Here is a 12,910-nt window from a genome sequence, read left to right on the forward strand (position 1 = left end):
TGCGTCAATTCAAATCTGGTATAGGAACAAAAAGAGGTCAATACACGTCTTCTAAAATAGACTAGTATTTTAATTAATGCAAAACACTTCAATGGTAAATATGATGTTCGTATATACGGGCCCACTGAAAAACCACAGAGGGCAGACAGAGAACTAACTGTCCCAACCCAAAATTATTATTTTAATACTCTGACAGAGATAGTTCCTGCTCCAAGCAGGCCTATCAGAGTAGAGACTGAGCGTGGTTTAGACTTACTCAGCCTATCGTTGGCGCACAGGCTGGTCCCAGTCCCTTGGCGCTTCACTGTTGCCAGGTGTTAGTTGTTTTGCAACTTGTCCAGAGAGTCAGCACTTTTGCAGTACACATGTCCTTGAGCAGTCTAACAAAGAGGCAGTGTATGTGAGACACAAGTCTTATCTCATCCTACCCCCTAACAGTTCCTCACATTAATCACAGCTTGTTATGTTGACCAATCTATATCAGGACAGTACAAACCTATTATGTTTAATCATTAATGCTTTCTTATTAAGCTAACAGCACATCTAAAATATAAGAGAATAATTTCCCACACTAGATAGGAAGGAACCTTGAGAAGAACCAGACTCTGAGGGGAGACAGTTGTCTCTGACAGTTGTCTCTGTTGACAGCTTTCTGTTGCCTGTTTTGATTTTGATAAAAGGATGCGTCTTTGACTGCAAACGACAGATGAGCATATACAGTGCCTTCGGAAAGTATTCAGACCCCTTGACCTTTTCCACATTTTGTTACATTACAGCCTTATTCTAAAATTGATTAAATGTTTTTTCCCATCAATCTACACACAATACCCCATAATGACAGTGAAAATAGGTTTTTAGAAAATGTTGCTAAATTATGAACAATTTAAAACAGAAAAACCTTATTTACATAAGTATTCAGACTCTTTGCTATGCAACTCGAAATTGAGCTCCATTGACCATCCTTGACATGTTTCTACAACTTGATTGGAGTCCACCTGTGGTAAATTCAATTGATTGGACATGATTTGGAAAGGCACACACCTGTCTATATAAGGTCCCACAGTTGACAGTGCATGTCAGAGCAAAAATCAAGCCATGAGGAATTGTATGTAGAGGTCCGAGACAGGATTGTGTCGAGGCACAGATCTGGGGAAACTGAGCAATCGGGGGAGAAGGGCCTTGGTCAGGGAGGTGACCAAAAACCCGATGGTCACTCTGACAGAGCTCCAGAGTTCCTCTGTGGAGATGGGAGAACCTTCCAGAAAGACAACCATCTCTGCAGCACTCCTCCGATCAGGCCTTTATGGTAGAGTGGCCAGACGGAAGCCACTCCTCAGTAAAGGGCACATGACAGCCCGCTTGGAGTTTGCCAGAAGGCACCTAAAGGACTCTCAGACCATAAGAAACAAGATTCTCTGGTCTGATGAAACCAAGATTGAACTCTTTGGCCTGAATGCCAAGCGACACTTCTGGAGGAAACCTGGTACCATCCCTACAGTGAAGCATGGTGGTGGCAGCATCATGCTGTGGGGATGTTATTCAGAGGCAGGGACTGGGAGACTAGTCAGGATCGAGGGAAAGGTGAACGGAGCAAAGTACAGAGAGATCCTTGATGAAAACCTGCTCCAGAGCGCTCAGGACCTCAGACTGGGGCGAAAGTTCACCTTCCAACAGGACAACAACCCTAAGCACACAGCCAAGACAACGCAGGAGTGGCTTCGGGACAAGTCTCTGAATGTCTTTGAGTGGCCCAGACAGAGCCCGGACTTGAACCCGATCGAACATCTCTGGAGAGACATGAAAATAGCTGTGATTCAACGCTCCCCATCCAACCTGACAGAAAGTTGTAGAAAATGCCTGACACACACACACTCACACTCGAGAGCTTTCTCTTTCTAGAAGCTGTCAGGTCGTTCTGTGTGTTCCTACAGCTGTCAGTGGCTGCCAGACCCCCCACTACAACCACCCCCCGCCTCACTAGAGCTGCACAAGCATTTGCTGGTGAGTTCTCAGCTGTCATCAAACCTATTCCTTAAATAGACCATATCAGGGCCAGACCATGTTCCAATGGGGTTACCCATGTCATAACGTACAAATAGAGAACAAAAAGATAATCTACTATGCAGTTATTTTAATGACTCAGCATTGGTATGTTGTCATAAAAGCAATGGGGCATTTTAACAAACCCAATCCAATGCTAAATGTGAGAATTCAGTGTACAGTTCTCTCAGGAATTGTCTGTTCTGTGTAGAGTAGACCCCCATCCCTTTTTTAAATGGTCCCACCCTGGTTTTGGGCCACCTCATTGAGATTAGTATAAATATAAATTGTGAAGGGGAGGGGATTGCACTAATACCCAAAATATTGAACGCACAACAATCAGGGAGTGAAGCTCAACATTAGACACTCAAGTGACGGAAGAGAAAATAAAAGAAGAAAGGAGAAGACACACAATCCTAAAGGTATTATATGGCGCTATTGGGAGACATGTATTGAGTGTACACGGTCTTGAGTGACATTCTTGCCTGCCAGGGGCTCTAGGACAGGGGACAGGGGACATGGTGATTGTCTATCAGGAGCGGTGGAGTGGCTGTCCATTAGAATGGTTGTATCAGTGGTAAGGCCCCCACTGGGGTGCAAAACGATGCCCAAATAAGGCACGAGGGGAGGCCATTTTAAAGTTAGAGAAATCATGTGATGGGCCTTTTGCTAAAGGGGACTCAGGTCAGGAGACATTGTAGTAGTAACGGTAAAAAGTGTATTCGTTTTCATACAATATTATATTTTCTGGAATTTGTTTGTCATTTTTCATTTAGCTGGCATTCTTCTTGATTTAAATGTGTGTAAGTTTGTTTGTAAAAGTGGTTGTAAAAGTGGTTGTAAAAGTGACATAATCTACCAGGAACAGGTGGGTATATTTTTACATAATTGTTCCAGATTCAGAATTGGCTGCAATGTGTTTTAAATGTATTGTTTCTGTATTATTAAGTATAGAGATACATGTTCAATTTATAGTGTTAGAAGAGTAATGTAATGTTCCAGAAACATGTGCTGTTTACTCTGTGAGTACCAGTCATTCATTGGCTTTAATGTTCAAGTCATAACGTAACCTGGAACCTTTAAACTATAACTTCTCATCTCATCTCCTCACCAGATGGAAGAGATGGCAGATCCAATCCAGTTAAAAGATGAGGGAAACAAGCATTTCCAAGCCGGTGAGGTGGACAAGGCCATTGAGTGTTACACTAAAGCCATCAAGTTGTGCAAAGACAAAAAGGTGCTCGCTGTCATCTACAGGAACAGATCAGCCTGCTTCCTGAAAAAGGTAAACACCTAACCTCAACCACAGGCCTTCATCAAGCAAAAAAGGGAATAGTTTTATTATTATTAATCCCTGGGTGTGATTTCCTGATCCTCTGATGATTTTGAACGCTCTTTCTTTCCTTCTCAGGAAAGCTACACCAATGCAGCCTCCGATGCCTCCAAAGGTACGGTACAGTCTAATAAATGTTTAGTAATAAACAAGAATCAAAACACAGCCAGCAAAGTTTTTTTTTGCCGTGCTCATTGCTCACTGTCACATAAAATGAAAAAAATGGATTATGCTCATACCACAGTGATATTTTCACTTCAACCCAGACACATTCTCTGCTCTCCAACAGCCATTGACGTGGATGCAACAGACGTCAAAGCCCTGTTCCGTCGGTGCCAGGCTCTGGAGAAGCTGGGCAAGCTAGACATGGCCTTCAAAGACGTCCAGAGGTGTTCCACCATCGAGCCCAAAAACAAGACCTTCCTGGAGACCCTCAGGAGGCTGGGGGCTGAGATCCAAGCCAAGGTCTGCTACCCACTGGGACCCTTTAGACACAATCCATTGGTTTACTTACTGATAACTATGTGATTATAATATTTCATTGATATATGAACAAGACATAAAAAAACTGATTGTGGTACTTATCTGGATCTCTCTTTCCCTCTCATGCTCTCTCTCTCTCGCTCTCTGTCTACAGCTGAAGACAACCTTCTCCACAGACTCACGGGTTCAGAACATGTTTGACATTCTGCTTGATGAGGAGATGGACAACGACAAGAAGGAAAAGGTTTGTATGACACCATAGTAGAGATCAGTTCCATTGATTCAACTTACTGTACTAAGCATGATGCTGTGGTCTTTAATATTTTTACAGTCTGATATCAAATGCAATATGAATAGTATTTACTACCCATGTAGGCTGCTAACAACCTGGTTGTTCTGGCCAGAGAAGATGCTGGCGCAGAGAGAATCTTCCAGAACAACGGAGTGCCTCTGCTGCTGGATATGCTTGAGACCGGAAAAGTAGAGATGGTCCTGGCTGCTATCCGCACCTTCGCGGGAATGTGCACTGGACACAAAGCTCGGGTGAGGGGCAGGTGAAGACAGGGCGGTGCATAAGGGATTCTGTGAGAAGGAGAGATAAGGGGAGCCAATCCAATTCCTGGTCCTTTGTGACAGATATGGATCATTTTCAAAGTTTCTATTGTAATGTCTAACCATAGTCCCCCTTGTGTACACTCAGTTGACCTGTATCTTTGTCTCTGAACAGACCATGGCCATTATTCACCTGGTGGGCATAGATAAGCTGTGTAGCATCATGGCTGTCGACAACGAGGACATCGCCTTGGCAACCTCCGACCTGTTCCAGTGCATCAACGATTCCCTTACCGGAGGAGACCGGAGGATTTATGGGAAGGAGGAAGCCCTGGCTTTGGGTGAGACATCTACTTATGTTTCTGCATTTACAGTTGAAGTCGGAAGTTTACATACACTTAGGTTGGAGTCATTAAAACTCGTTTTACAACCACTCCACACATTTCTTGTTAACAAACTATAGTTTTGGCAAGTCGGTTAGGACATCTACTTTGTCCATGACACAAGTAATTTTTCCAACAATTGTTTACAGACAGATTATTTCACTTATAATTCACTGTATCACAATTCCAGTGGGTCAGAAGTTTACATACACTAAGTTGACTGTGCCTTTAAACAGCTTGGAACATTCCAGAAAATGATGTCATGGCTTTAGAAGCTTCTGATTGGCTAATTGACATAATTTGAGTCAATTGGAGGTGTACCTGTGGATGTATTTCAAGGCTACCTTCAAACGCTGTGCCTCTTTGCTTGACATCATGGGAAAATCAAAATAAATCAGCCTCAGAAAAATAATTGTAGATCACCACAAGACAAAAATCGTACTTTTTGGAGAAATGTCCTCTGGTGTGATGAAACAGAAATAGAACTGTTTGGCCATAATGACCATTGTTATGTTTGGAGGAAAAAGGTGGTTGCTTGCAAGCCGAAGAACACCATCCCAACCGTGAAGCACGGGGGTGGCAGCATCATGCTGTGGGGGTGCTTTGCTGCAGGAGGGACTGGTGCACTTCACAAAATAGATGGCATCATGAGGAAGGAAAATTATGTGGATATATTGAATCAACATCTCAAGACATCAGTCAGGAAGTTAAAGCTTGGTCGCAAATGGGTCTTCCAAATGGACAATGACCCCAAGCATACTTCCAAAGTTGTGGCAAAATGGCGTAAGGACAACAAAGTCAAGGTATTGGAGTGGCCATCACAAAGCCCTGACCTCAATCCTATAGAAAATGTGTGGGCAGAACTGAAAAAGCGTTTGCGAGCAAGGAGGCCTACAAACCTGACTCAGTTACACCAGCTCTGTCAGGAGGAATGGGCCAAAATTCACCCAACTTATTGTGGGAAGCTTGTGGAAGGCTACCCGAAACGTTTGACCCATGTTAAACAATTTAAAGGCAATGCTACCAAATACTAATTGAGTGTATGTAAACTTCTGACCCACTAGGAATGTGATGAAAGAAATAAAAGCTGAAATAAATCATTCTCTCTACTATTATTCTTACATTTCACATTCTTAAAATAAAGTGATGATCCTAACTGACCTAAGAGTTTTTACTAGGATTAAGTGTCAGGAATTGTGAAAAACTGAGTTTAAATGTATTTGGTTAAGTTGTATATAACTTCCGACTTGAACTGTATATACATGTATGTAGTGCTTTTTACCAAATGTGAATTGCCTCAGAATAGCATCTTTCAGCTATATAAACAGATTTTGAAGGTCTTGTTTGTGTTTTATAACGGTTAATAAAACTGGTCTGACACTTTCTCACTCCCCTGCAGATGCAAGCAAAGACTTGAAGAGTATCCTGATGGCCCTGCTGGAGATGGTTGCCAGTAAGAAGGTTTCAGGACACGGCAGAGACCAGGCCCTGAACCTGCTGAGCAGGAACGTGCCTCGCAAGGACAAGAAAGACCCTGACCACTCCAAGAGCCTCTTCACCATCGACCATGGTGAGTGAGTGGGTTAGCTTTGATTATGATCTGTGACACTAAGTAGGCCTTTGATAAAGTTGTTCACTGTTTATGAAAGTGAAGTCTTAAAGTATGTCATTATTTTCTGGTTTGTAGTGAAAGATAAGTTGAATATGGAGTACTGAGAGTATCAACTTATTTTAGAGAAGTTGCCATTCATCTTGCTTTGTGAACCCCCCGCCAGGTCTGAAGAAGATCCTGAAGGTGTGTGGCCAGATACCTGACCTCCCAGACCAGCTGCCCATGACAGAGAACACTCAGCTCATCGCCAGTGTGCTGCTTGACAAGCTCTGGGACGACCTGCGCTGTGACCCCGAGAGAGACCACTACAGGGAAGTCTGTGACGAGTACATCAAGTGAGTTACATATTAGTAACATAACAGTAACATACAAGTAGCATATCTATGGATCATTTTCAAAGTTTCTATTGTAATGTAATGTAATTGTTTACGAGTAGCATATCTAATGAGAGTAACATCATACAGAGATTGATAGATATCTGTGATGCACGCATACATCATGAGTAATGTTACAACAGGGGAAGTATCTAACAGCACTATAGAATTGACGATGGTGATGGGTACTAAATCAGCTGACAGTAACATTTATTCCTGACCTCTCCCTCATCTACCCTTAACCCTACTCCCCCTGACCCTGACTCTTTCCACAGAGGCAAATTTGACCCCAACGACATGGACAGGAACATCCACGCCATCAACGCTCTGTCAGGCCTGCTGCAGGGACCCTTTGAGGTGGGCAACCAGCTGGTGGGTCGCCAGGGCATCATGGAGATGATGGTGGCGCTGTGCGGCTCTGAGCGTGAGGTGGACCAGATGGTCGCCGTGGAAGCGCTGATCCACTCCTCGACGAAGATGAGCCGCGCCTCCTTCATCATCACCAATGGCGTGTCGCTGCTCAAAGACATCTACAAGAAGACCAAGAACGAGAAGATCAAGATCCGTGCGCTGGTGGTGAGTGAGCTGTAGATTTCCATACTATGGTAAGACGGGATGGAATAGAAATGTGCTCTTTTGAGGGGTTCATTTGATAGATCTTCATGTTTGATAACAATACAGGGACTCTTCAGATTTATCGAAGTGTAACTTTCCTTCCAAGTTCATGAACTCACTGTTTTGTGTGTGTCTGTGTCCCCCTTTCTCCAGGGTCTGTGTAAGCTGGGTTCAGCAGGGGGAGATGATTATAGTATGAGGCAGTTTGCTGAGGGCTCCACTGAGAAACTGGCCAAGCAGTGCAGGAAGTGAGTCTTGTTTTTGTGGTTGGTAGCTTTGAAAACTTATCTGCCATTATGTAACTTTGTGGTCTTAATATCACTGAAGTATTCATAGACAGATCACAGACAAAAAAAGTATTATGGACCAGTATAAAAAAATATGTATTCACTAACTGTAAGTCGCTCTGGATAAGAGCGTCTGCTAAATGACTAAAATGTAAATGTAAATGTACAACTATCAGGAGTAATAGAATGTGAACATATCTGTACCCTTATACTTTACTAATTACACACCAAGTCCAGACAATTACGACTCTTTATCTGGATAATTATAGGCTATTTGTATTGATATATTGACGTGTTTGAGCTGCATAGAGAACAATATTATATTCCCTCAGTGTGATTTAGAAATGGCTGTTAGCCCGGTTCCCTGTTAACCCTCTTCCTGTGTGTCAGGTGGTTGTGTAACTCTGCCATGGACACGAAGACCAGGAAGTGGGCTATAGAAGGTCTGGCCTACCTGACCCAAGACGCTGATGTAAAGGATGACTTTGTTGAGGACGAGCCTGCCATGAAAGCCATGTTTGAACTGGCCAAGGTAGGAACTGTACTATTAAAGACAGAGCAGAGTCCCAACTCATAGCACATAACATGAGCATAGTGGCATTAAAGGGTGCATATGTGACCTGGAGGAGAGTACTAAACGTCGCTCTTCCCTGTTTCCTTGTGATACAGTCTAAAGATAAGACCATCCTGTATGCTGTGGCCTGTACCCTGGTCAACTGCACCAACAGCTATGAGAAGAAAGAGATCATGCCTGAGCTGGTTCAGCTGGCCAAATTCTCCAAGCAGCACGTCCCTGAGCAACACCCCAAGGTAAGATAAGAGAAAGACACAGGCCTCCCCCTGTCTGTCCAGCAGGCAGAACTGTACAACAAGCTCGCATAGTCAACTTACATACATCTCTGACACACACACCAGACATGCCACCAGGGGTCTTTTCATAGTCCCAAAATCCAGAACAAACTCAAGAAAGTGTACAGTATTATATAGAGCCATTATCAACAGCAAACCTGGTTTCAAAAACAGATAAAGCAACACCTCACGGCACAACGCCTCTCCGCTATTTGACCTAGATATTTTGTGTGCATGTATTGATGTGTAGCTATTTGTGCCATTTTTAAATGTATGTAGTTCTGTCCTTGAGCTGTTGTTGTCTATTAATGTTCTGTATTATGTCATGTTTCATGCTCTGTGTGGAACCCAGGAAGAGTAGCAGCTGCTTTCGCAACAGCTAATGGGGATCCTAATAAAATACAAAATACACAAAAAGTCATCCTTATTTATGTCAGGGAAGAACTGTACACCAAGTCACTGTCATTCAGCACTGTAAATTAAACTAGGATAAAGGTTATACACATGACTATGCTGCTCTCTACTGTAAGCAAAGTTCTATTTTTATTGTGAGGTCCTAGGTATATTGGCTGAGGGAGGTGTTGACAATACACACACTTCTCTGCCCTTAGGACAAGAAGGATTTCATCCAGAAGAGAGTGAAGAGGATGCTAAAGGGAGGGGTCATCTCAGCTCTCACTGTCATGGTGAAAGCAGACAACCTTCTCCTGACTGACCAGACCAAAGAGATGCTGGCAAGGTGAGCAACCTGGGACTGTACCAGGCTCGAGCATTTAGCTGTCACAGACATTCTTATCCAGAGCCAACCTACAGTCAGTACATGCAATAAGCAATACTGCAGAACAAATGAGATTGAAATCAATGGTGTTTGCTTTTATCCGCAGGGTCTTCCTTGCCTTGGCAGATGATGCCAAAGACCGTGGCACGATTTGCGCCCATGGAGGGGGCAAGGTGAGTGACAGACACAACAGACTCATCAGATCCTCCATTCTAGTATCATCACTGTTTCAACCTATAACCAGCCTTACATTTGATTTATTACCCTTATCTAACCAGTAGGTTTCTGACTGTATTAAGAAAACATTATCTTTTTCAAAACAACTATGAGGTGTCATAGTGAAAACTATTAACTAGTGAGCTCGGATCAGTCATGTGGTGTCTGCCCAACCATAGTCACATGTAGGCTACAGTATGTCATAATGTCATGTTAAGGGTTGAAGCATGTGTGTGGGTGTGTCTGAACCTCTGATCTCTTGCTGTGTGATCCCCAGGCTCTGATCCCATTGGCTCTGGAGGGAACAGCTATAGGGAAAATAAGGGCCGCCCACGCCCTGGCCAAGATCGCTGCTGTCTCCAACCCAGAGATTGCTTTCCCAGGAGAGAGGGTAAGAGCCTGTCTGACCACTACCTGTTACATGGGGGAGAGGGTGTGGGCTGGTATGGGAAAGGGAAGTGACTCATAACTAAAATATTTATCTTGCATTCACTAAAACAATTTTTTTCAACTCAACTTTATTCTTCTTTCTCTGTCCTTCATATCCTTTCTTCCTATGTCCCTCTCTTTCTGATTCCTGCTCTCTTTCTCTCTCTTACCCTACCTCCCTCACCCTGCCTTGTCATCTCTCTCTCTGATAGATCTATGAGGTGGTGCGTCCTCTGGTCAGCCTGTTGCACCCTGAGAGAGACGGAGTGCAGAACTACGAGGCACTTCTGAGTCTCACCAACTTGGCTGGTCTCAACGACAAACTGAGGTGAGGCCTGTTAGTTTACCAACCACACCACAGTATGTATGCATGTATAACCCAACTAAACACCTGAGACTATTACAGATTATTCAACAATCACTATAAAGTAATAGAGGTGTGAGAGGACAAGTGTGTGTCTAATAAGTGTCCAATAAGTTTGTTCAAATAAATATGACAGTAAACAGAAAACAGCTGTGGGCTCAGATATGTTCTGGGGACTTTCCAGAGTTTTTATTTTTTATTTTTTTATTACTGTTGCTGCTAGAGCGTTTTGAGTGGAGGAGATGAGATGGTTGCGTGATTTCTTAACTCTTTCCTCCCATCCTCCACGGCTCCAGAGTGAAGATCCTGAAAGAGAAGGCTCTCCCTGAGATTGAGCAGTACATGTTTGAAGACCATGACCATATCAGACAGGCAGCCACAGAGTGCATGTGCAACCTGGTGACGTGCAAAGAGGTGAGAGGACACCCCTCAATCTTACGGAACAATGTCATCACATACAGTGTGTGTGTTGTGTATGCAGGTAACAAACGTGTCACCCAGTGTAACTAATGTCACCATTGTGTGTTCAGGTGCAGGATCGGTACCTGGAGGATGGGAATGATAGGCTGAAGCTGCTGGTGCTGATGTGTGCTGAAGACGATGAAAAGCTCCAGAGAGCTGCAGCAGGAGCACTGGCCATGCTCACTGCTGCCCAGAAGAAACTGTGCACCAAGATGACCCTGGTGGTATGTCTGTCTGGTTGCATTCACACTAGTACACTCAACTTGGGGTGACCCAAAGGCAGTTGCTGTGCAAAGATACTAACTTAATTGAACTGCCGAATTGTCTCAATCAATCACAACACTGTATCATCACAACATTGATTATAGTTATGACTTAATCAATACAACAATGATTAGTTATACATTACTTATTCAATATGTACGGTGAGCCCTCATCCACTTCATCACTTTGAATGACAAATATTTTCTCGGTTCTCTCCACAGACTTTGCAGTGGATGGAGATCCTTCAGAGGCTGATTCTCCATGACCAGCCCCAGATCCAGCACAGAGGCCTGGTGATCGTGTACAACATACTGAACTCGGACGACAACGAGCTGGCAAAGAAGCTGATCGAGAGCGAGATCCTGGAGATCCTGACAGTGATTGGCAAAGCAATGAACAACCCCAAGAGGCAGATTGTGATCGATGTGGCACGCACCTGCCTGGTCAAGGCCATGGACCTCGGCCTCATCAAGCCATTCACAACCCCTTCTTAAAGCAGTGTTTCTGAACCTTTTTATAGTACTAGGGACTGGCATGCAATGGTCCTACTCCCTTGAAGGCGCAACCCAAAAGTGATTTGTCCCTTGTGGCAATGAGACAAAGTACAAACCCAATCAACCAGAAACAAATCACACACACATACAGAAATAAGAACATGTATGACAATTCCATTTTAGTCCAATGAGTGTGCTACACTTTATTTTTGTAAGTTAAGTAGAGTTTATTTGTGTGTATGAGAGGTGTTTGTTTAATGTTATTTGTATTTTACACTTTATTAAGGATACAGATGAGAATTTTTGAAAACACGCTGTTTGATTCTTGACTATTGCCTACATTGATTTTAGTGGACAATTTTATTCTACTGTTTGTCAGTTGAGTCCATGGTACAGCCTAGTATGATTTTCAACAATGGACATTGGTCATGACTGTTTTTGATAAGCAGTTAAAACAGTTACACATGGGCAAAATATATTATTTTTTAAGGTTTGGACTTTTGGAGCAGGTAGGCTGTACACAGGAAGAATAAGAGGAAAGTTACAATCAATAAAACATTTCTTTAATCTGCAGCCCATGAAAGTGCAAAGTTTCTGGTTAAAGGGAAACCTGTCGACATCCTCGATCATCCGATGACCATGAAGTGGGAGTGTCATTTTCATTTCCATCCACAGTGCTCACTGCGTTTTGACCAGCAGAGATGGGAGAGGAAGTGAGACACCTTCCTCGCTGTTTTTTTCTGGTTCAATGAAAGTCAATTAACTAAGTAGACCAGACACAACTGCTATTGCATTGGTGTCTATGGGAGACACCCAGTTAAGTAGACCGGAACTGACCATTTCTTTCAATGGTAAAAGGCTTGAGTGAAATATTTTTATTTATCCACCATCTTGGTTTACAGCTTATTTCCCGTGTAGCTCAGTTGGTAGAGCATGGCGCTTGCAACGCCAGGGTTGTGGGTTCGATTTCCACGGGGGACCAATATGAAAAAATTTATGCACTCACCAACTGTAAGTCGCTCTGGATAAGAGCGTCTGCTAAAATGACTAAAATGTAAAAAAAATGTAAATGTCAGAATTGACCTCCAGGCGACCCCTACCCCCAAAAAATAAGACTTCCATCTTGACGACTTCCAGAAAAAGAGACTTGATGAGCAAACAAATCATGATAGCCTCACACAGAGTTTTGAAGGAGTTCCCTTGTGTGTGTATTTTTGCATTTGCAGTAAGCCCACAAGCTGATTCTTTCCTCCTTGCTTGGCAGAGATCTTAGAAAAGGTGAAATTGTAAACCCGCAACCCAAATTTATCACATATAATGTACACTGAGTATATTCAACCTTAGAAACACATAGACTGACCAGGTGAATCCAGGA

General features: G+C 43.2%; 1 protein-coding gene across 1 annotated transcript; it reads left to right on the forward strand.

The window, feature by feature from the left end:
• The first annotated feature begins 2,353 nt into the window (after window positions 1-2,353).
• Window positions 2,354-12,108, forward strand: LOC121584952 (protein unc-45 homolog B-like). Its single transcript, XM_041901224.1, has 20 exons — window positions 2,354-2,462; window positions 3,155-3,325; window positions 3,452-3,488; window positions 3,663-3,838; window positions 4,011-4,100; window positions 4,232-4,399; window positions 4,584-4,749; window positions 6,191-6,361; window positions 6,567-6,738; window positions 7,053-7,353; window positions 7,546-7,640; window positions 8,070-8,211; window positions 8,349-8,489; window positions 9,140-9,267; window positions 9,413-9,479; window positions 9,800-9,913; window positions 10,164-10,279; window positions 10,612-10,729; window positions 10,846-11,001; window positions 11,263-12,108. Exons 2-20 carry the CDS (start codon window positions 3,155-3,157, stop codon window positions 11,533-11,535), a joined length of 2,802 nt encoding a protein of 933 aa, XP_041757158.1. The 5' UTR covers window positions 2,354-2,462; the 3' UTR covers window positions 11,536-12,108.
• The last annotated feature ends 802 nt before the right edge of the window (window positions 12,109-12,910 follow it).

The sequence above is a fragment of the Coregonus clupeaformis genome, chromosome 16 (genome assembly GCF_020615455.1).
Source record: "Coregonus clupeaformis isolate EN_2021a chromosome 16, ASM2061545v1, whole genome shotgun sequence".
NCBI classification, from domain to species: Eukaryota; Metazoa; Chordata; class Actinopteri; order Salmoniformes; family Salmonidae; genus Coregonus; species Coregonus clupeaformis.